We start from the raw sequence: 22,361 nt of genomic DNA on the forward strand, positions 1-22,361 counted from the left end.
ATCTTAATTGTTGCCATCTTCTTAAAGGACCAAAGAGTAAAATGTTAGCAAACATCTAAGACCAGGAATAATAACACCTTTCCAAACAGACGCTTCCATTTTTATTTAAATTGTAAAAAATAATTCCAAACAAGAGTCACCATTAACCCCATGACAACTCACCAGGCAAGGCCCTGCTTCCTTCTTTCCCTCCTTCGAAGTCCCCTGTGCCTAATCAGCAGCCTGGGGGAAGCACCCTGCACTTTCCCAAAGGGAGAGTCCCACGCGACGGAAGGGACTTAGCGAGACTTGCCGCCATTGGAAACTGTTGAAACCAACTGAAATAGTTCAGTCCTTGAAATCCCAACTCTTCCTAAAAAAGGCTCTCTACAGGTGACAGGTTGGCTTGGGGTAGGGGAGGGGAAGATGGGACCAGAAGAGCCTGGGGGCTTGCTTAGCTTCTGGAACATAGATAATCTGTTGTTTTGTTAGGTTTAGACTATGGCAGGTCAGAGGCTGAAGGTCTGTTAGTGCTTTTAGTGCTGGTGAGCAGGGTGGCCCAGCCTGGGGTACTGAAGTTCTCTGATGACAAGGCAGAGCCATAAGAGCACCCCCACCCCATCACCTGTTGAATAAAAAAGGTGGGGATGATGTCCCCACTCCTGGCACTTGGCAGCCCATCTGTGCCAGCTTGCGCCTGTTCCTCAGGAGTGCTGGAGAGCTTGAGTCCAGTAAGGTTGGGGGCTGACCCTGTGCTAAGACCCAGCTGTGGCTTAGGCCACAGCATAGCTGGCTTAAGAGTAGCCCCCAGCCATCTGACTTGTGGCCGCGTTGCTGCCCACTCCTCGCCAGGCCTGGAAGCTGAAGAAAGCACTCACTCCGTAGGCAATCATCACCAGACAGGCAAAGAACTGGTGGAGGAGAAAAGAGGCCAAGGTAGTCAGTCAGAGAGAGCCAGGAAACCACATGGGAACAGTGACACCAGGGCCTCCTCAGATAGACTTGGAGATAAAAGCTTGAGTTAGTCAGAACCACTTGTTCTGGCAGCCACACCCCTTATGCCTACCCCACCACCCACCACACATCTGGCATTATGTTCTCAGGGTCCTAGGCAACAGAACTACACAAGCCAGACATGTCAGACGGTACCAGGGGCAACCATGGGTGTCCACCTGCTCTCTGGAGTGACCGACCATGGGGTAACTTTATACACCTAACGGACCTAGTGTGCACAGTAACATTCAGGGCTGTGATGCTGCTCAGGTAGAGTGGTCGCCTAGCCTCACAGTGCCCTGTGTTCCAGGCCAGAATTGAAAACAAAAACAACCAGTAATAATACTCAAAGCTCCCAGGAGTTTTCTGAACCAGTTTGTACTCTGTGACGTGTGCTTTCAGAGGCTTAAGTCTCATTTCCCAAGAGGGAGTTCACAAATTTTAAACCACATTCACCAAGAAGAGTGAAGACACCATGCATGGGCTGCCCTGTCCTGGACATGACCACAGCTCCAGTTTCCTGGTTTAAAAAAAAACCCATAGGCTCTGCCTCTAGACGTGAACAGGGCCTCGTGGATGGAGTATGAACGGCCATTTGACACAGCCCAAATTTGGGCTTTTTATAAGAGAATACAAGTTAAAAAAAAAAGAAATGTGGATGGGATGTCTGGTGATTGACAGCCAGCCCATGTGACATGTGACAGGAGTGTCCGTGGTGGATCCCAAGCATTCGGGTTCCCTTGAGTTCTGCTGTTCACTAAGGAAGATTGAGGCCCACCGAGCATCCAGCCAGTGACTAGTCAGACAGGACACTGAGAGTTCACAGAGGCCTGGGCTGTATCCCCTGCAGAAGGCTGGAGCTCTGGGAACATACTTACAGAGGCAGCTGAGCGCTGGTTATACGGCCGGGAGCCCCTCAGGGATGTCAGATCGACCGCTGATGCACAGGCGATAAAGGCGGTAATGTAGAGAACCGTGGCAGTGACAAAAAAAATCAGTAACTGTAGGGGAAAAGGAGAGGAGGCGTAAAACATCCACAGGGAGCATCATCACCTTGAAGCTGAGTCAGAAAGCCCTGGTGGGAAGCCCTGAAGTGTCGGGGCAGGGCAGTGCGGCCACAACAAGCCACTTACCCCTAACCAGGTAGAGGAATGCAGGCCACTTCATGTGTGGCACACGCCATGCCCATGCTCTCCCTATGACCACATCAGCACTTGGCCTTGTGCTTGGCCCTTACATCCCTCCACCCACCAGTGGGAGAAATCTATGACTCCCTTACACTATCCTAGACTCCTGTAATCCTAGTGTCTCAAGAGGCAGGGGCAGGAGGATCACAAATCTGAGGCCAACCAGGTGTATATAGTAAGATGCTATCTCAAACAAAACAAGATGGGTGATGGTGGCTCACATCTTTGATCCCAGCACACAGGTGGCAGAGGCAGGCCTGGTTTGAGGTCAGCCTGGACTAGTGAGTCCCAGGACAGCCAGGGATACAGAGAAAACCTAGCTCAAAACAAAACACCCTCAAAGCTGGGCAAAATAGCTTACAGGAACCAATATGTCCAGACACAAAGGCAGGAAGACCACGGATTTCCAGGTCAGTCTGGCCTACACATCAAAACTGTATCGAAAAAACAAACAAACCAGAACAGTAACCTCAGGGCTGGGCATGTATCTCAGTGGTAAAGCATCTGTTCTGCATTTATGAGGTCCTGGATTTGATCTCTAGCATCACCAGTACAACAAACAAAATACCTCAAGGCCTGGCACCAGTGGGCCACATTCTCTCAAGGTTGAAGCTTGGCAGAGGCAGCTCCTCAGGGCCGGGTACTTGTTAGGTTTCTGGAACGTTCCTGGCCCAGTTCACTAGTCCATCTCACCTGGCCCTTTCAAGGGTTGGCAGTCTGCAACCCAGAGTTAGAAGGATCTTCACCCAGCTCCTCCCCCAGCTCCTCCCCCAGCTCCAGCAGCACCAGACAGCCCCCAACTGGCCTCCTTCATTGAGTGCTGTGCTGGAATGCCATCCTTGCCTCAGAGACAGATGTCTCCAGCCTTGCAGGATTCTTCTTTAGGGCCTCAGGGATATTCAGAAGGGGGCTAGACCCTCAGCCAGGAGTCCAGCCACCTCCACCTCAATCCCAAATCCTGTCCCCAAGTACAGTGACCACTGCACACCCTGCTGGGCTCTGGCTAGTGATATGAGGATCTAACAAACCCATTCTGTCTCAGCATGACTCACGGTTCCTCTCATTAAACAGGCATTGAATTGTAAACAATTGCTGCCTAGTTCCAGCCTTACAATCATGTGCCTCTGTGCTCACTAACAGGCTCAGACCCAGCTGCATGGATTTTCTGGATTGCAGAAAAACCCCGGCTAGAGAAGCGTGGCCTGAGACAAACCTGGGCTCCCCGTTCTCTCCAGAACGGCAGGGTCTCCTGGAGGCAGCTGGTATCCATGCTAGGCCCCGGCTTTGCACTGACAAACCCAGACCTCCTGGCTCAAAATTCTGACCACCCTCATGAAAGAACAATATCCCATGATTCCCAAGGATCTCTTCAGAGCCAGTCAACAGCCTCTCACTGCTGGTCTCTTCCCAGGACCAAATCAAACATCACACCCCATTATTAACACACCTTCCCACCCCAGCTCTTCAGGTAGCTAAGAGGCAGGAGGATGGCTACCCACCCACCCTCCATCATTTATGGAAGCTCAAGAGGTTCCATCGTTGCCATTCACAGACAAGAGGGCTCAGCCTGGAGCCACACAGAGTTCCTGCCCCAACTCACCACCAGCGGCCAGGGCACCATGTACAACTTCACGTGCAATTGAAACAGGTAGATGATGAAGAAGACGATTGTCACCAGCCAGAGGAAGACAGCAACAAACATGACCCAGCCATAGGCAGGATACAGATGGTATGGGGTGTCAGCAATCAGGGCCCACACCAGCAGCCCCAGAACCTGTGGAAAAATAGGGGGAGTTTCTCAGAGCCGCACAGCTCCAGCCAGAGACTCAGGCCTTGGCCTCCTTTCTTGTTAACTCAAAAAAATCTTAGGCCGGCAAGATGGCTAAGAGGGTAAATGTTTGCCACAAGCCTGACAACCTGAGTTCAATTCTGGAACTCGGGTGTAAGGAGAAAAGTGACCACCAGATGTTGTCCTCTGACCTTTATGCGTACACCGTGGAGTGGAACACACCTACATGCACGCACAATTAAAAACAGCTTCTTAAAAGAAATCTTGACTCGCCTCCTGTTGTTTACATCTGTGCTGGGGATCTTGTTTGGCCTCTTTTCCCCCTCTTCAATTCCCACCATGCTGTGTGACGAAAGGCTCTTCCCCAAGTCCCCCAGATACTACCACCCAAGGGAGGAACAGTGTCTCTCCCATAGAGTGTATGCTCCCTATGCCAGTACTGCCCACAGCAGTCCAGGGTCTCGACTTTGTCACAGGGGAAAAAAAAACACTGAAGGGAAAAGAGACTTAAGAATGAGGCCAAGGCCAACTTCTACCTAGTGAGTCACAGACCAGTCTTGGCCATGTGAGCCCCTGTCTCAAAATAAGGGGGTGGGGGGAGGTGGAGAGGTGGCTTAGAGGTTAAGAGCACTGACTGCTCTTCCAGAGATTCTGAGTTCAATTCCCAGCAACCACATGGTGGCTCACAACCATTTGTAATGGGATCCAACACCCTCTTCTGGTGTGTCTGAAGATAGCTACAGTGTACTCACATACATTAAATAAATAAATCTTAAAAGGAAAGAGAGAGAGAGAGAGAGAGAGAGAGAGAGAGAGAGAGAGAGAGAGAGAGAGGAAGAAGAAGAAGGAGGAGGACGAGGAGGATGAAGAGGAGGAGGAGGAGGAGGAGGAGGAGGAGGAGGAGAAGGAGGAGGAGAAGAGGAAGAAGAGGAGAAGGAGGAGGAGGAGGAAGGAAGGAAGGAAGGAAGGAAGGAAGGAAGGAAGGAAGGAAGGGGGTAACGCTTCGAGATGGCTCAGGAGGTAATGGGACTTATTGCCCAAGCTTGAAAACCTGACAACCTGAGGTCACCTCCAGATCCCACTCCCAAACGTTGTCCTCTGAGGATTGGTGAGATGGCTCACTGCTAAATTTGCCTGCTGCCAAGTTTGATAACCTAAGGTAAACCTGGTAAGCTTCAGCTTCCACATTCACACCAGGGATAAATTAATTTTAAAAACTGGGAGGGGCGGGGGAGCTGTTTGGTTTGGTTTGGTTTGGTTTGGTTTGGTTTGGTTTGGTTTGGTTTGGTTTGGTTTGGTTTGGTTTTGAGACAGGATCTCATTATATAGCCCTGGCTGGCCTGGAACTCACAGATATCCACATGACTCTGCCTTCTAAGTGCTGGGATTAAAAGCATGCGCCGCCATGCCTGGCTTTAAACTAAATTTTAACTGAGAAGGGCCTGAGAGCTGGCTTGGGGGATAAGGGCACTTGCAACCAAGGCTGAAGACCCATGTTTGATTCCCAGGACCCACATGGTAGAGAGAGCCAGCTTCTGCAAGTTGTCATCCAATACAAGCGTGTGCACATAAGAATGTTTGTGTGCATGCAGAATAAATTAATAAGTATAATAGAAAAGATTAAGGGTCTCTTACAGGGCCTTTCCTCCATCTCTTGAGCCATGGGGCCTTTGAAAAAGGAGAAAACAAAATCTCGTTCCCAGAACATCCTCCACACAAATGAGAACAGTCTATGTGTGCTTTTCTTGGCTCAATAGAGGCTGTCTTCTGGATGCAGCCTAATGCTCCTTCATCCCCACCATCCCTAACTCCCAGTTGTCTCTCCTACAAGTGTCATCATCCTGTCTCACAGAGGAATGCCAAGGGACTGTCTGTTGTGCTGTGCCCATGTGACAGGATGGCCTCAGACTCCCAAATCCCTGACTGTGTCTGTTGAACCTAAAGACATGGACTTTGGTTAAACCCTGTTCCTCCTCCACCTGCACAACTGGTCTGTGCTTCCTTACCTCATCTGTAACAGTGCGGGGACCACATCCACCTCAGACAGCTACTCAAAGCCTGTGAGAAGTTCAGTTTTATACTTGGGAGCAGCAGTCAGCCTTGTGTAATTTCTCCCCCCTGGAGTCCTTCCACAAACCCAGAGGGTTCCACACACAGACTTCCTGCAAGGGGCACAGCCCAAGGATCCTGGGGAAGACCCAGGGAAGTACAACCCCATGGCTGCCCTAGGCCTCCCCAGCCTCTTCTTTGCTGGCCAAGGATCTCTAGGTTGGGAGATGTTCAGTATCTTGTTGTCTGGAACCCTGGCAGCCACCATAGGTGTAGAAGTCTACTGTGGCTCTGGAGAAGCCTCTGTTGCTAGGCACAAGGATTGGTCCTCCCTCTGCACAGCATGGAAGCCAATGGCCCCAGCCCAAGGGTGAGACCACTTTCAGTCAGATCTTAGGAATAGAGCTGTCCTCAGGACAGCTGGGCTTCGGAAACAAGTCCCCCACCCCCTGGCCTACCCACTCTGTTGACAGGCCACTTACAAGTTTCCTGGGATCTAAAGAGAAGTCCTTGTCAGGGGGCTCATGAGCCAGAGCTGGGGCTGGGCCAGCCACCTTCTCTCAAACCACTCCATCACAAGGAAGTTTCTTTGGTTCAGAATACACACTTGCAGAGTAATGACAGGGACCCTTTAGCTGAGCAGGCCTAAGAGCCCAGCAATGCCTCAACCAAAGCAGGCCCTGTACCTGCACTCCCCATCTCAGGTGAGCCCCAGACACCCCATGTCACATGGCACCTCTCCATCTGTTCTTGCCTCTGCCCCTGATACTCGTGCCCAGGTTTGGCCCTTGTGCCCACTTTACAGTGAAGACGGGACAGTGTAGCAGGGCCTTCCTAGCTTGTGGTCACATGCCAAACTGGGAGTAAACCCTCATTTCATTACAACTCAAGGGCCAGGGAGATGGCTCAGCAGGTGGAAGGCGCTTGCCACCAAGTCTGATACCTGAGTTAGATCTCCAGAACCTACGTGGCAGGAGAGAACTGACTTCTGAAAGTTATCCTCCCACCTCCACACGAGCACTTTGGCATGCCCATGCCTACACACACACACACACACACACACACACACACACACTCAGCACAGGGATTTTGGAGTAGGCCACACACTCAGTCTCTCCTACCCCCACTCTCTCCTTCCCTCCTCCCCCACCCCTCTTTCTTGGCAAAGTCTCATTAGTCCAACCTGACCTTGAACTCACATTTCAGCTCTTCATGTACTACATACACCACAGGCATGTGGCACCACACCTGTCCCTCACACACCCTTTACTCCCAACCCCAAATCACCGAGCCTGAAATAAACACGCTAGAAACCAAACCTCCAGAGCTAGGTCAGGTCATTTTTGTCAGAGGAATGAAGATGCCCTTGAACAACATCTCCCGCAGTTTCTCAGGTGAGACTGGGGGCACGGGGGGGGGGGGGTGCACCTAGGGACTGTCAGCTCTTATGTAAACTATGTTCCAGGTCCCCAACCCCGCCACTGGGTTGGCCATTTCCTACGATCTGAAAGGAAGTTAGAAAGGGCATCCAAATGACAATCCAGAAAAGGCCCCGTGCGTGCTCATACATGCCCACCTACAATGCCGTCACTCACAGACTTCAGCAGAGGGGTCACCAGGTACCCAGTGGAGGCTCCCTGGCCCAGATCAGTGATCTCCCAGTTACCCCCTCTCCAGGCTGTCTCCCCAAACACTCAGCAATCATACAGTAAGTACGCTGGAGGTAAACGGGGATTAGCCAGCCCTGCCTCATCAGAGCTCTAAGACAGGAGTTGCTGGGGATGGATGGATAAAGCAAAATGTGTCAGTCCTCCCACCCCCCACCAAGGGCAGGGCTGTAGTAACGTGTCCCCACCCTGTCCCACTCCACCCGATTTCCAGATCAGCAAACACATAATAGAGATAAAGCATGAGATAGGTAGGGGTAGATTTGTGTTCCTTTGGGTTGTGGAGCTTGGCCCCAAGCCTAGGAAGCTGACTTGGTTTCTGTCCTAGAACAAGGAAGGTCCGTTCCTTTATTAGAACCCAACAAACAGGTTTCTCCTGGCTCCTAAGCCATCAGCCTGGTTATTTTGCTGACCCCTTGACTGACCTGTGTGGTCCTGTGAGGGAGGTTTCGGAAGCTTCAGGACCTCCTGGGACTCACTGAAATACACCTGTCACAGATCCCCATCTAGCTGAAGCGCCAGAAGCCTTGACTCAGCCGGGGAGCACCACTCTTTCTGGGTAGCAGAAGGCAGCAGGGAGCCGGGAGCGGAGAATGAGGCCAAAGTCCTTAATTCTACTCCCTGGTCCCATGACCAGAACTCCGCGTCCAGAACATGTCTCATGTACCTCACACATCCTTCCAGCGTGACCTGTCCCTGGGTGCCTCTCTTCACAACCCTCTACTGTAGCACTTCTGTGTCGGGGGGGGGGGGGGGGGCGCCCCACCTTCAAGATGCTCTCACATCAGCGGGTTGGGCCAGATCAAAAGCAGAAACTGGCCAAATACGCATGCGCACAGGGTGGGCGCTCTGGGGATAAATTCAGGCGGGGAAGGGATCCAGAAGGAGGAAAGATTGTGGATATAGGGCAGAGGAAGATCTCTTTAGTAAAGTCACATGCTATAAGGGTTAGGGAACTGAAGGTCGGGGCAGAAAGTGTCACGTGGAACTCCAGGGAAGGATGCAGTCCTACCTCTGGCACTCTGGGTAACCTTGACCTCCCTGCTTTCTAGACATTGTCAGACCAAAGTCGACTCACTGTAGGGTCTTGAGATTCTCACCTAACCTTTCTGGTCTATGTACTCATCTGGAGAACATGAAGGAGTCTTAATGCCTAGCCTGGTTACCCTACAGACGTGCCTGGGGCCATAACAAGGAGGGTGTGGTTATGTGGCGTAGTTAAACCATAGGAAAGCAAGGATGGAGTGAGGGAGCTTCCAGGAAAGGGAAGCAACTCTGCCTAGAAGTTAACGCTAAGGTTCCTAGACAGGATATGTAGGTTGTAAAAGGGGCTGAGCCAGGCCTGGGAATAGAATTGCCTGTTACTGATGAAAACCCAGTCCTGGGGCACCAAGGGCTGCTGGGTAGAACTGTGCATGCCTGCCAAGGGCTTTGTCCAGAGTTACTCCCATGAGTGCTGTGGAGTCCTGAAGGGATGTTAAAAGTTGTTCTTTAATTTTGTGACATCTTCAGTGTTTGAACATTAGCAACTAAGCTAAATGTTTTAGAAAGAGTGAAGGTGGGTACAGACCACGGAGAGGAGAGCGAGGGCGGATTCTCTGACGTGCAGTAGTGATGCCAAGTCTTTCACAGCTCTCGATGACTGCTCCTCCACTATACTACCAGGAAACTGAGGCCCAGGGTAGTCACATGACCCTTCCTGGGGTTCCTCCTCACTCAGGGCACCGCTAGGCAGCTGAGGACACACAGAACTTGGCCTAGCATAGCCTGGCCTAGCCCAACCTCCACCCCCATCCTGGCCCTTCTCCCTACACTGAAAGGGACTTTATGGGGATAAGAAGTCGCCCATTGTGTCACCGGAGACAAAGGGGCAAGAGACACAGGCTCCAGGCGCCTGGGCTGGCCACACCACCACCTCACACCACCCCCTCTGTGCCAAAGGAGGGATGGGGAGGTACCTTGGAATTCCTGCACTGGATGAGAAGCATTTTAGAACATGGGCGGAGGGGGAGGGCACCATGTCCAGAGCTCCAGGAAGCCCAAAGCCACCAAGCTGTCCCTTTCTCTTATCTGAAACAGACACATGAAGAACCAGAGTCACTCAGCCAGTACACTCTCTCTCAGGGCCAGCTCTGTGCCAGGCTGTTTCAAGTCCAAGGAAGAGAGCAGGGTGCCGGGCCTGGCCTGCAGGAGTCCATCTAGTCCTTGCCCAGCATCACAATGCTCCAAATGCAGTTTTCCCATGCAACCCGCTATTTGCAAGTCCTAGGTTTCAGAAGAGAATGTTTAAATCCCAGAGGTAGGAGAGTTTACACACACACACACACACACACACACACACACACACACACACTGACTGGCTGAGCCATATAGACCTGAAATCTTTTCAACCACATGGTCTCTGAGTATCCCCAGTATTTTGGAAAAATCTTCCCAGCCATGCTGGTGGTACAGATCTGTAATCCTGGCACTTGGGAGGCAAAGGCAGGAGGGTTGCCACAAGTCTGAAGCCAGCCTGTACTACACAAGACCTTGTCCTAGTTCAGTAATAACATCAATAATAAATAATGAAATGTACTATTGGTATTATTGTTTAGTAGGAAAATCTACCCAGAATGAACTCACACTACTTTCTACATAACCCCAGGCTGGTCATACAGTAGACAATGCAGGTCTCCTTCTGGTCTCATCTCCTGGTGTGTGAGGTGTGGGGGGCTGTGACTCGACCCCCTCCCTCCATTTCTTCTGGTACCCCCAAGTGGCAATGTGCCCGAAAGAGTTCCAGAAACATACAGCACCCATCTATACCCCACTCTTTGCTCTTCCCCAGGGGTCCCCATAGTATCTCCTTCGGGTCTCCCCAATACTAAGATGCCTCCAGCCATGAAGAAGAACATCTCAGAAAGTTTTTATTCTGCTTGAGAAGGACCAGGGAGAGCTCTTGAACTTACAGCTTCAGCCATAGCCTGGCATCCAGCAGGCTAAGTCCCCTTACTTCCTGGGCCTTCCTCTCTCTGCACCCAACTTTCTCCCAAGAGAAACACTCAGCCCAGTTCACAGAAGGAAACTAAAGCTCTCTTAGAAGATGAAGCCTAAGGACATCCATCTGAGGGGTGCTGGACAGCCCAGGGGCAGACTGCCTTTTTCTTGGTACTCCTGGGAGGTGGGGACAGCTGGAATTAGTGCTTCCAGAAAATGTCTGTCTGGGATGCCGGAGCTGAGGAGCTACCACAGCTGTGAATCTCTTAGCCCTGTAAAGCCTACAGATCTAGCTGCACACCCAGGGGCAAGGCCTTCCTCATTTTTAGAGTGTGGCCAGAGCTTATTTCCCCCATCTCCACTCTCAGGAGGAGTGGCGTCACCCCACCCCCACCCCCAAGGCACAGGCTGGCAGCAGAAAAGAGTCCATCCAGTGTCAGAGAGCATCTAGTCCACAGTCAAGGCTGAGCTGCAGAGTTGGCCGAAGTCTGGGGACTCGGTAGCCTACTTGGCGGGTCCCTCCTGACCTTTGGCCTTGTTCTCACTTGGAGACCGTGGTGTGTCACCCTGCCTCCCCTCCCAGAGCAAACAGGAGAAGCTCGCCCTGCCCAGCAGCAAAAGCCCGAGCCCTGCTCTGTCAGTATGAGGGTTAGTTCTCGCTGCCAAGGAAAACAGCCTTCCTCCGCTGGCTCACAATAGCCCCGAAGAGACCGGTGAACATAGTCCAGCCATCATATCATGGCTGGAGAGATGGCAACTGCCTGATGAGCAGGAAGACTTTGCAAATGTCAACTGCCTGCTTCCTGAAGTAGAGACCACCTTCTGCTGACAGGTGACTAGGAAACACTCCCAGGATACCCAGCCAGTAGTTCCAAACTCACAGCTATCACTCACTGCTGTGTGACCTGAGGAAAGTGCCTTCCCTCTCTGGGCCTGATGGACATCCAGATCCCTCACAGCTTCCAACATAGTCACAAACTCTGTGTAATTCCCCACTTCCCAACATTTTTATCTATTTGGAAAGAATTCTATTTGTTTGTTTGTTTGTTTGTTCGTTTGGTTTTTTCGAGGTAGGGTTTCTCTGTATAGTCTTGGCAGTCCTGGGACTCACTCTGTAGACCAGGATAGCCTCAAACTCCAACAGAGATCTTCCTGTCTCTGCCTCCTGAGTGCTGGGATTAAAGGCATGCACCACAGCCGTCCACCTGGAAAGAATTCTTAATGGCTGTCTACTTGTTAATTTTGTCTTTTAGACCCAGGGTCCCATTACTTACTCAAGATGGCTGGTATGCCCTAAGTAGCCCAGGCTGGCCTTGAACTCACGAGCCTCCTGTCAGCTGAGACCACAGGCATATGCCAACATGCTCCACTTGCTATCTACTTTTGAAATAAGTACTGTAGGGCTCGTGTGGGTGTGATGGCTCTGGGTAAAAATGCTGCCACCAACCCTGATGACCTGAGCTCCTCCATACCTGAGACCCACATGGCAAAAAGAGAACCACCTCCCACAAGTTGTCCTCTGACCTCTACACACGCTGCGGTGTGTGCACAGGCACACATATGTGTAAAAAAAAAAAAATCAACTAATAAAAGGTAAGTAAATACAATGTAATAATAAAATGAAAAGAAGTGCTATACACAGCAAAATTCTCAAGAGTGGCCCCCTGTGTAGCTATCAGAGCCATCTTCTCACATACAATCCCAGCCTCAGACAGGCGGGGTTGTCTTGTGTCTGGAGATGGATGACCACAGGCTATACATTAGCAGTTTTCAGTTTGTGGGTTGTGACTCCTTTGAGGGTCGCATAGCAGACACCCTGCGTATCAGATATTTACATTACGATTCCTAACAGTAGCAGAATTACAGTTATAAAGTAGCAATGAAATAATTCTGTGGTGGTGGGGGGGGGGTCACCACAGCATGAGGAACTGTATTAATGGGTCACAGCATTAGGAAGGTTGAGAACCACTGTTACACTTGATTCTGCACCAGGCTCTCTCACTGACCACACAGCCTGGAGCCTGGCCCTCGGAACACACGGGGCTGCTACTTGGTTCCTTGCGATCAGAAAGGCACCATCACTCACTGTGACATATGACCTGGCATCAGTGCACACAGATTTCTTTCTATAGGCCTCACAATGAATCTGTATACTCAGCCTGACTAAGCTAACAATAAAGGAAACTTTTACATCACCAAATTAAATGTGAGGACATGGGCTGTCTACAGAAGTCATAAAATTAACTGCAACTAGTATGTAGCAATGTTAAAATTCCACAGGTAGACAGAAGAGATTCTAGGTTCCCCCCCTCCCCCAGCAGTCCCTCCTTAATTAAACACAGTTTTGTGTGGCTTCAGTTATTCACAGTCAGAAAATAGTACATTGAAAAAAATTCATGTGCCAGGAGGTGGTGGCACACACCTTTAATCCCAGCACTTGGGAGGCAACTCCTGCAGCAGAGGTAGCCTCAAACTCAACTATATAAAAGAGGCTAGCCTTAAACATCTGATATTCCTTCCTCCACATCCCTGGGGCTGGAATTAGAAATATGTGTCACTATGCATTTGGCTTTTATTTCTCAGGTCCAGAGAGATAACTCAGCAAGTAAAACACCTGACACTAGGCCCAACAAAGCGAGTCTGAGCTCTAGGAGTCACACAGTAGAAGGAGGGGACCAACTCCCAGAAGTTGTCATCTGGTCGCTTTACTCATGCATGCAGTGGCTTGCCTGTGCATGCAAACACACACGCACACAAAAAACACACAACTTAATAACATTTAATTTAAATAATAACTCGTATTATTTAGATATTGTTTTTGGGTTTTGGGACAGGGTCTATGGCCTGGAGTTCCATGTGTAGATCAAGCTGGCTTCAAACTCACAGAGACCTGCCTGCCTCTCCCTCCTGAGTGCTGGGATTAAAGTAGTGTGCCTCTATACCTGGCCCTATTCATAAGTTCTAAAAATCTTTCATAAAAGCACACTGCTACAATTGTTACTGTTAATCTCTTGCTGTGTTGAATTACAAATTAAATTTACCACAGCTATATATGTACAGAAGAACCATATCTAAGACTCAGCCTAATCTCAGAATATGTCCTTATGGAAAAAAGATGATTACTGTAGGTTAATCTACTGGAGAAGCCACTGAGTCTGTGTCCTTGACAGGCCCTTTCTAGGTGTGGTTAACACAGATGGCCGAGCTCAACACAGACCTTAATGACATTATGGAAAGGTCTCACCTTGACTCAATTTCTGGGAGCCAGGAAAAAAAAAAATGGAGTGGGGACCTCAGTCACAACAAATTTCACACTTTGAAACAAACATGAGGAGAGGGCCAGGTGTGGTAGGACAGCTGGAAGCTGTTTGAATGACGAAAGAGGGAGGATTAGGGTTCAAGGCCAGGCTCAGCTACTCAGCCAAGCCTCAAAATAAATAAATAAATAAATAAATAAATAAATAAATAAATAAATAAATAAATCTAAACAAACAAACAAAAATAGAAAGCACTATCTGAAAAATCTCCCAGCAAGCCAGTGGTGGCGCAAGCCTTCAGAGGGCAGCCATGCTCTTCTTCCTGAGTTCTAATCCCGCTGTCTCTCCCTCTTCCCGTGTGATTCATGGGGGAAAAAAAAGGTGGTGGTGCACACCTTTAATCCCAGCACTTGGGAGGCAGAGGCAGGCGGATTTCTGAGTTCGAGGCCAGCCTGAACTACAGAGAACTACAGAGTGAGTTCCAGGACAGCCAGGGCTATACAGAGAAACCTTGTCTTGAAAAACCAAAAAAGAGAAGGGAACAAAACATTTTTAAAATGCAATGGTTGGTCCTTTAAAATCTTGAGACGTAGCCACGTGAACCAGGGCTGCACAGACAGACACAGCAGCCATTCCTCGGCAGGGTGCACAAGTAACCCGCTCACAACAGACATACCATAAAACCATTGCTGGCTTTCTAAAGTTACACTTGTATTCATTCTATTGTGGGTGTGCTTGTGCAGGTGTATGGGGCACTCACATGCTGCGATGCCCATATGGAGGTCAGACTCTGGCTCAGAGTTGCCAGAGTCAGGTCTGGTCTCCTACCACACTTGGTAGCAGAGGTTTTTGCCTGCTGAGCCATCTCACTCCCTCCTCCCCTACTAACTCCCCTCCCCCAGACCATCAATGCTTTTTAAAGGCATAGAAAGGGGATTTGCAAATGTTCTAAAATAGCTGCCCTCTAGGGAGAGGAGCTGGATCCAAGGACAACTTTAGCACTGTCTGCACATTTATGTATTTATTTGGCTTTTGTGAAATAGTGTCTATGTAGCTCAGGCTGGCCTTGAGCTTGCCTTGGGGTTTCCTCAGTCTTCTGAATGCTGGGTGAAACAGACACAGACACACAGACACACAGACACACAGACACACAGACACACACAGAGGCTAGGATTTTGATGTGGTTGGGTTTTTTTTGTTTTTGTTTTTTTTTTTTTCTAGACAGGGTTTCTCTATGTAGCCCTGACTGTCCTGGAACCTGATTTGTAGATCAGGCTAACCTTAAAATCAGAGCTCCATCTGCTCACTTTTGTTTTTTAAAGGAGAATATACCCATATACTCATTAAGTGATTACAAATGAATTCCCAAAGTTATCACACTCTTGCTCACCAGTGATGGGAAGTAACCATGCAGGGCACTTGTGGCTTTGGCATAGGAACCTGCCGGCTTGACTGAGGCTACCAAAGAACCACAGATCAGTGCTGAAGGAAACCCCCAACACTGTCCTCCCAATTCCACCCGCCCGCTGCTCACATCTGCTCAGCAACACAGCGGGCCCTTCTTGGAAGCCAGAGCTCTTTTGGGTCTCATCCTGTCCCTCCATGGAGAGAAGCCAGCCTTCCTGCTGGGACTGACAAAGAGCCAGAATCCTTAAAATGAGCTTCCTCAGGTCCCCCAAAGAGAAGGATGATGAAGTTTTCAGAGATGAGCTTTGTCCCCAGAATCATTCAAGCTTGCCTAAGAGCTCCAGGATCTCAGGGCTCGGTGAATCCTGCCTTCATGCCAGCATGTGCCAGGCTAAGCCCTTGGCAGGCACCACTTGCCTACCACCACTGTTTTACAGACAAGGGTATAAGGTCGAGGTACAGGGACAATGGGGAGTCAAGAACTTCCAAAAGTTCCCAAGTTAAAAGGACTTGGATTTGAACCCAAGCCTCTGCTTCCAGGTGTACAGTCAGCCAGTGTTCCCAAATATACACTGAAGCATTATGGTGGCAGAGGAGAACTCTAATCTGTCTAATCTAATCAGAACTCTGTGTCCCAATCCTAAAAGGAAGGCTAGGAAGGGCACAATGCCAACACACCCATTCATTACCTCAAAGCATCCATAATGTATAGATAGCCCAGTGTCCTGGGCACCAGGGCTTAATCTGTGGTCCCTTCTGAACAGGCTGGTCTCAAACTCACAATCCTCCTGCTTTAGCCCCCCACTCACAGGAGCACTGGGGTTACAGACCTGTGTGCCACTGCATCCTGCTAGAACCTTCTTCTAAAACCCCATTCATCTACATAGACTCTTAAGAGCTCACCTCTTCCAGGAAGCCCACCCTCAAAGTCTAGGCTGAATCTCCCTTCCTGAAGAGGTCATCCTTCTCTTGTAAGGCCATCTAGGAACCCCAAACCCCATATAAAAGCAGCAGGAAACATTGATGGACACAGGCTTCAAACAGCCAGATCTGAGTGCAAAGCGGTAACTTTGCTTGTCTTCTGCTCCCCTCCCTTCCATGTGACTCTGCTCAAGTGCCTCCGTGCTTATCAGTAAGTCCCAGGTAAGATCATCTTTTGCCCCAAAGCTGGGGTGGGGTCGTGTGTTAAAAAGTAGCAAAACATATGGGCACTTCAGCCTGGCAGTGCTGGTGAGCACCTTCAATCACCAGCACTTGGAACACAGAGGCAGGAGGATTTCTGTGAGTTGGAGGCCAGCCTGGTCTGCAGAGCAAGTTTCAGGACAGTGAAGGCTAGACAGAGAAATCCTATCTCAAAAACAAAAAACAACAACAACAAAAAAAAAAAAAGAAGAAGAAGAAGAAGAAGAAAGAAAAAAGATGGGCACTCCCCTCCCCCACGTTCTTCAAAGTTTTTTTTTTTTTTTTTTAAATCTTGTCACTGAGCCTTTAGGGCCACACATATGCATAAGAAGTTGATGTCTTCAGACACACCAGAGAGGGCATTGGATACCATTACAGATGGTTGTGAGCCACCATGTAATTGGTGGGAATTGAACTCAGGACCTCTGGAAGAACAGTCAGTGCTCTTAACCACTGAGCCATCTCTCCAGCCCCAAAGTTTTTCTAAACTCATTAGGATATACCACTGGTACCCGGCAGCCACACCTTCTGCAGCATCTTCTGCCCCCTTGCCTCACAAAGAACTGTAACATGAAGCAAAGAATTATCTCTAGGTCAAACTTGCCTGCCTGTTTAGACGATAGCTATGAAGATTCATGTTTCTTTTTGCTTGCGTTCCTAGGAAGCTCAGCTGTGAGCCAACATTTTAAACTTCCAGGTTTCCTAGGTGATGTCTCTTCATTGCTCTCTCAAGTCAGGCTTTAGAAACACACCAACTCTTCTGCATTAATGATTAACAGCACCGTTCGATATCCTTTCTGGAGCTAGGTGGGTATGAGCAAAGCTATGGAATAGTAAAAACCACCAAAAGTCTGTAGATGTCAGGTTCTGCAGGAGAACTACCATGCTAGATGAAGAAGTGTTTTGCTCCTGAAGCTTGGGCTTGCTACTCATCCATCTTTCCTTCATGGCTGACCCTAGGAGACAAAGCAACCTGGCCAGCAAAGAGCTCCATCTCCTCAGTTACTACCTACCCCAAGCAGCCTTCCCTAATCCCTGGGGGCAGGCACTAGGCATGGAGCCTCTCCCACTTCCTCTAAAGTGCCACACCCCACACTGTAAGAGCAAGACAATATAATGAGTAGGGGCCAGAGAGGTCAGAAAACAACGGCCCAGGAAGTGTGATTAGAAAGAAACTTCCGAGCCTGTTTTCTCATCTGCAAAGAGAAAATTCTAGTCAAACCTGGCTGTGGTGGTGCACTCCTTTGATCCCAAAATTCTGAGTTCAAGGCCAGTCAAAGCAGTGAAGAGACACCTCGTCTTTCAAACAAACAAACAAACAAAAAACGAAACCAAAAAATAAAAAACAAACAAACAAAAAATCGCTTAGCCATAGGACTAGAATAGCCAGCCTCCAGTGTGCTGTTGTGGTTTTCCAGAACACATCTTTGTGCCTATCTTTGCCCCTCCCCACCCCCCTCGGCCCCAGTGGAGTAGTAGGTTGCCAAAGAAACATCTTGGGAAGCAGAGGGCGGCTAGCATAGTCTCCAAATGAGGTCTGTGGAACGAATATAGGGAAGGAGGTAGGGAGTAAAAGGAGCCTATCACTTCACACCCTGACATCTTCATGCTCCAAAACCTCCCAAGGCCACCAACACAAACAGGACCCCAGTTCTGGCCCTAGATTCGTAAGATGCAGGGCTCCTGGCCAGACCAGAAACGATGCTAAAACTCCCGCTCAGCCTGTGGGCTACTTTCCCCGCGCCACTCAACTGTGGTGTCTGCTGTCCCCACACCATTCCCTGCACTACCCCAGCCTCGCATTCCAATGAAGACCCAGCTCAAAAGCTATCCTTCCGGGTCCTCCCACCCCCACGTCCCTAGTGAAGCCCTCCTAGACCCCTCTCTGTCCCTTTCACAAACTGTTTAGCTCCTCCCACAGCCCAAAGATGACTCTCAGGTGTGAGGTTCAAAGTGACCAAATCAACCCCTGGAGTGGTGGTGCAAGAGAGTAAATTACAACACTTGGGAAGATCTAGTCCAAGGCTAGCCTCGGCTACACAAGGAATTTGAAGCCAGCTGTGGCTAAGAGAGAATTCAAGACCAGTCTGGGCCATGTGTGACCCTGTCTCAAAAACCAGAAACAAATTGAATAAAACAAAATAAACAAACAAGCCAATCTCCAAGAGCCTGGTACTCACGGGTTGGCAGTGTCTACGCTGCAGAGTTAAATTGGTCCCAGAAGAGGGCATCATGCTACTCTCCCTGATCTCATCAAAACCAAACAGTACCCAAAACCACTCCAGGAGAAGACATTAAAATGCAAATTTCTTGCTGCGCTTTTGGAGATTCAAAGAGCCGTTTCACATTTTTTTCCGGGGGTGGGGCCCAAGAATCTGAATTTTAAACAAACTCAGGGAGGAGACTGCGGGGGAAGGGTGAAGGGCGAGGGCTCACCAAGGAAGATCAGAAATCTCAAAACCAAGATAGCATGTCCCAGGTAGAGATGGCCACTCCCCTGGAGGGCAGGAAAGAGCTAGTCTGCAGGCCTCCCGACTCCCCAGCCTGGCCTGGCAGCCTGGCTCGATCATCCCACTGGAGGGATGATGGCCGAGACAGAGCGCACCCCCGGAGCTGCCCTATTCCTCTGCTAGTGGACCTCATTTAACGGAGACCGCTCTCCAGAGGCAGTTACAGGTCTCCAGATCCTCGTAGGAGGGTACTATGAAAAGACAACTGACACCTCAGGATGCACCCAGTGGGAAGGGGTAATCCTTGGGTTTTCAGCTGGGGTCTACACAGAGAGTGTACGGGGGATGGCAGGCACGTGGTTTCTGGCCTCTGCAAATCTCTACAGCCCAAGGAAGGAGATTCGATCCGCGGACCCTGGGCAGATGCCCTGGAGGGAGCTCGCGGATCAGGGCTACCGATGTGGTGTCCTGCCCTGTCCAGGAGGGCTGCAGAGCGGCCGCACTTAGTGACTAAAGCCGGGTGAAGAGGCAGGCAATGGACTTTGCCCGGCGGAGAAAGCCAGGGCACGGTCCCAGAGGGAAGGGGGCAGGGCAGAAGAAAAGGGACAGACTGGCGGATAGTTGTGCGCTGCGATCTCAGCTGCGATGTCGCCGCGGGAACCACCCCTGTAGGGTGTGTATGGTCCCCTCCACAGGGGTCATGCTGCTCTTGCAGGGATGTCACACGAGGGTCCCCAAGTGCAAGATTCCAGGCGATCTCGGGAGTGAGTGTACGTTCTGGGGATCCCCGGAGAGTCCCCTATCCAGTCCCCGAGCTACCCCTCTCACCAGCTGCAGAAGCGCGAGCACCCCGAGGGCGGAGCGCACGAAGCCCAGGTCCGGTCGCAGCGCAGACACAGACGCTCCCACGCCCTGTGCGGGGCTGCTGGTCCTCGTGCTCACTTTCGACGGGAACTCCGCCATGGTGATCGCGAGCCTACGACGCTCCGGCCGCGCTCCGGGCGCTGCTCCAGGGCTGCGACTGCCGCTCCCGCTGGTGGCGCTGCGTGGGATCCCAGGACAGAACCGACAGGTGCGAGAAGCCCGGCCCCGCCCCGCCAAAGGCCCCGCCCCTCCCAAAGGCCCCGCCCCTTAACCCAAAGCTCTCTTGTTTTGCTCTGGGTAGAGATCATAAAGTCCTCAGACCGGTCTACCGAGACCGAGGCGGCTTCGCTCTCTCTCATGTCCCTAGTGTGCTAGTCTTTGAGCGGGTCCCTGTGAATAAGCGTCTTTGGGAGTTCTACCTAACTAGGGGTACGCAGTGGAGGACTGTCCTTTATAGACTACAAGCGGCTTCCTTTCTAAACAGAAAACGGGCAAGTGGAGGAGAGGGAATGGCTGAAAATTCAAGGCTAGCCTGCTTGTATAATGAATTCCAGGATTGCTTGGGCTGCAGGGTGAGATACCTACAAAGTGTCTCAAAATTAACTAACACTACCTAAGATGGACAGAGGCATATATAACTATAATCCCAGCACTGAGAGGTCCAGAGAATCAATTCAGATTATCTTGGGCTACCTAGTGAATTCCAAGTTAGCCAGGGACACATGAGACCTCGTCCGCACTAAAAACAAAACAAAATGAAATAAAAACTATGTAGCCGCCTGCGGCCACAAGTCAACTGGGTTCACCTGAAAGGGGGCTGGGAATGAAAGGGGGCAGAGGGCGAGAAGAGAAGCCAAGACAAAGTTCTCTGATCAAGGCTCAAAGCTTTAATGTTCAGTTCTCAATTTAAAGGGGAAGGCCCAACCCACAACCCCTCCGGGTTTCAGCCGGAGATGGGTGGGATAATCCATAATCCGTTCTAGATCACGGTCAGAGACGTCAAGGCAAGCCCAGGGGCAGTTCTGCTTCTGTGTTCTGTGCAGCCAAGGTGGGTAACTCCACCTAGATCCTATCACTTGGTCTGTTGTGGTAAACTGTTCATGGCTGGGGGAAGGGTACAAAACTAGCCTAGTGGCACATACTAATCCCAGATATTAGGGAGCTAAAAATACAAAAGGGTTGGGGGTCAGGGATGGAGCTACGTAGTAGTGTGCTTTTCCTGGTGTAGCTGTGCAAGCTCAAGTCCCTGAGATCGAGCCCCAGCAGTGCATGTAGTAACTGACTGTCTAGAACTTGGAGGTGGCTGAACACTGGCTCCTTCTCTGTCCTAGGGGGTGTACAAGGACTCACTTTGAAGAATTGTTTGAGAACACTCAAAGTCTTGTGCAGGGAGGCTTGACCTGGAGATGGGAGATGATGCTGGATTTCACTGCTGTGTATGCCCTGAAAACCTTAACACACACACAGACATGAGAAATCACATGCATAGACCCTGTGCATTTTTCACTATGTACAGGTAGACCGGGCCCCCATGGGTCCCACTGTCTGTGTGGGACAAGCAATAAGTGACAAGTAATAGACCAGGGAGGGAAACAATAAATTCAGGTAGCAGCAACTGTTGCTGTGACTGAATCTAACAGGATGAGGCAGAGTGACCAAGAGATTTTTAGATGGTTGTTTTAGGGTTTCTATTGCTGTGGTAGAAAACCATGACCAAAAGCATATTGGGGAAGAAATGGTTTGTTTGGCTTATGCTTCCATATCATTGATCATCACTGAAGGAAGTCAGGACAGGAATTCAAACAGGACAGAAACCTGGAGGCAGGAGCCGATGCAGAGGCCACAGAGGGCTACTTACGCCATGGCTTGCTTCCCATGGCTTGCTCAGCCTGCTTTCTTATAGAACTCAGAATCCACAGTATGCTGGGCCCTCCCCAGTCAATCACTAGGAAAATGCTGTACAGGCTTGCCCACAGCCCTATCTTATGGAGGCATTTTCTCAATCCAGGTTCCCTCCTCTTGGATTGCTACAGCTTGTATCAAGTTGACATAAAATTAACGAGCACACTGGTCAAGGAAGATCTGTCAGAAGGGGTGATGCTTGTGCAGAGGCCTGAATCTGTGAGAAGGAGAAAACCCTGGGAGGATTTAAGCGAGGAGCTTAGTCTGTGCAAAGGCCCAGTGGCAGGACCAACCTAGGCAGTTGGGGAAATAGAAAGCAGGGCCCCGATGAGACTGGAGCTAAGAACTTGAGAGTGACACTGGCCCCCGGTGGGTAGGAGCCAGGTCACAGAGGCTGTGTAGATGACTGTACTATCCTGTGGCTCCTTGTGACAACTTATCACATGCTCAAGGTCTTAAAGTAACAAATTTCTTCTCAGTGATGGAGGCTAGATACGCAAAAGCATCGTCATGGAGACACAGTCGTGGTGTCCTGAGGCCAAGCAACCTCTGGGTTTCTTGTTGGGAGCCACAGTGAGCATGTCAGCATCCGCCATTCCAAGATGGCGCGGACATCGTGTCCTCTCCACTAGTAAACAATTAACTGTGCAGCTGCA

General features: G+C 50.2%; 1 protein-coding gene across 3 annotated transcripts; it reads right to left on the reverse strand.

Annotated features, from left to right (window-relative positions):
• Nucleotides 1-78: 78 nt before the first annotated feature.
• Nucleotides 79-20,041, reverse strand: Pllp (plasmolipin). 3 transcript variants are annotated; one of them, XM_076915668.1, is made up of 5 exons: nucleotides 19,768-19,909; nucleotides 9,623-9,734; nucleotides 3,760-3,933; nucleotides 1,851-1,973; nucleotides 79-890 (listed from the first exon to the last, which is right to left on the reverse strand). In XM_076915668.1, exons 2-5 carry the CDS (start codon nucleotides 9,650-9,652, stop codon nucleotides 774-776), a joined length of 444 nt encoding a protein of 147 aa, XP_076771783.1. In that variant the 5' UTR covers nucleotides 9,653-9,734; nucleotides 19,768-19,909; the 3' UTR covers nucleotides 79-773. The 3 variants fall into 3 exon arrangements, with proteins under 3 accessions (XP_076771783.1, XP_034378022.1, XP_034378024.2); XM_034522131.1 differs by lacking the exon at nucleotides 9,623-9,734 and having other exon boundaries at nucleotides 19,768-20,041; XM_034522133.2 differs by lacking the exons at nucleotides 9,623-9,734; nucleotides 19,768-19,909 and adding an exon at nucleotides 18,670-18,738.
• Nucleotides 20,042-22,361: the final 2,320 nt, after the last annotated feature.

The sequence above is a fragment of the Arvicanthis niloticus genome, chromosome 18 (genome assembly GCF_011762505.2).
Source record: "Arvicanthis niloticus isolate mArvNil1 chromosome 18, mArvNil1.pat.X, whole genome shotgun sequence".
Taxonomy (NCBI): domain Eukaryota; kingdom Metazoa; phylum Chordata; class Mammalia; order Rodentia; family Muridae; genus Arvicanthis; species Arvicanthis niloticus.

What these genes read in the sequence shown, in the direction of transcription:
- Pllp (XM_034522131.1), bottom strand. Translation starts at nt 19,902, where the DNA reads ATGGCGGAGTTCCCGTCGAAAGTGAGCACGAGGACCAGCAGCCCCGCA. An exon ending in TGGTGCCCTGGCCGCTGGTG is followed by an intron (nt 1,974 to 3,759) that starts GTGAGTTGGGGC and finishes TTTCCCCTACAG; the next exon opens with TTACTGATTTTTTTTGTCAC. An exon ending in ACCAGCGCTCAGCTGCCTCT is followed by an intron (nt 891 to 1,850) that starts GTAAGTATGTTC and finishes CTCCTCCACCAG; the next exon opens with TTCTTTGCCTGTCTGGTGAT.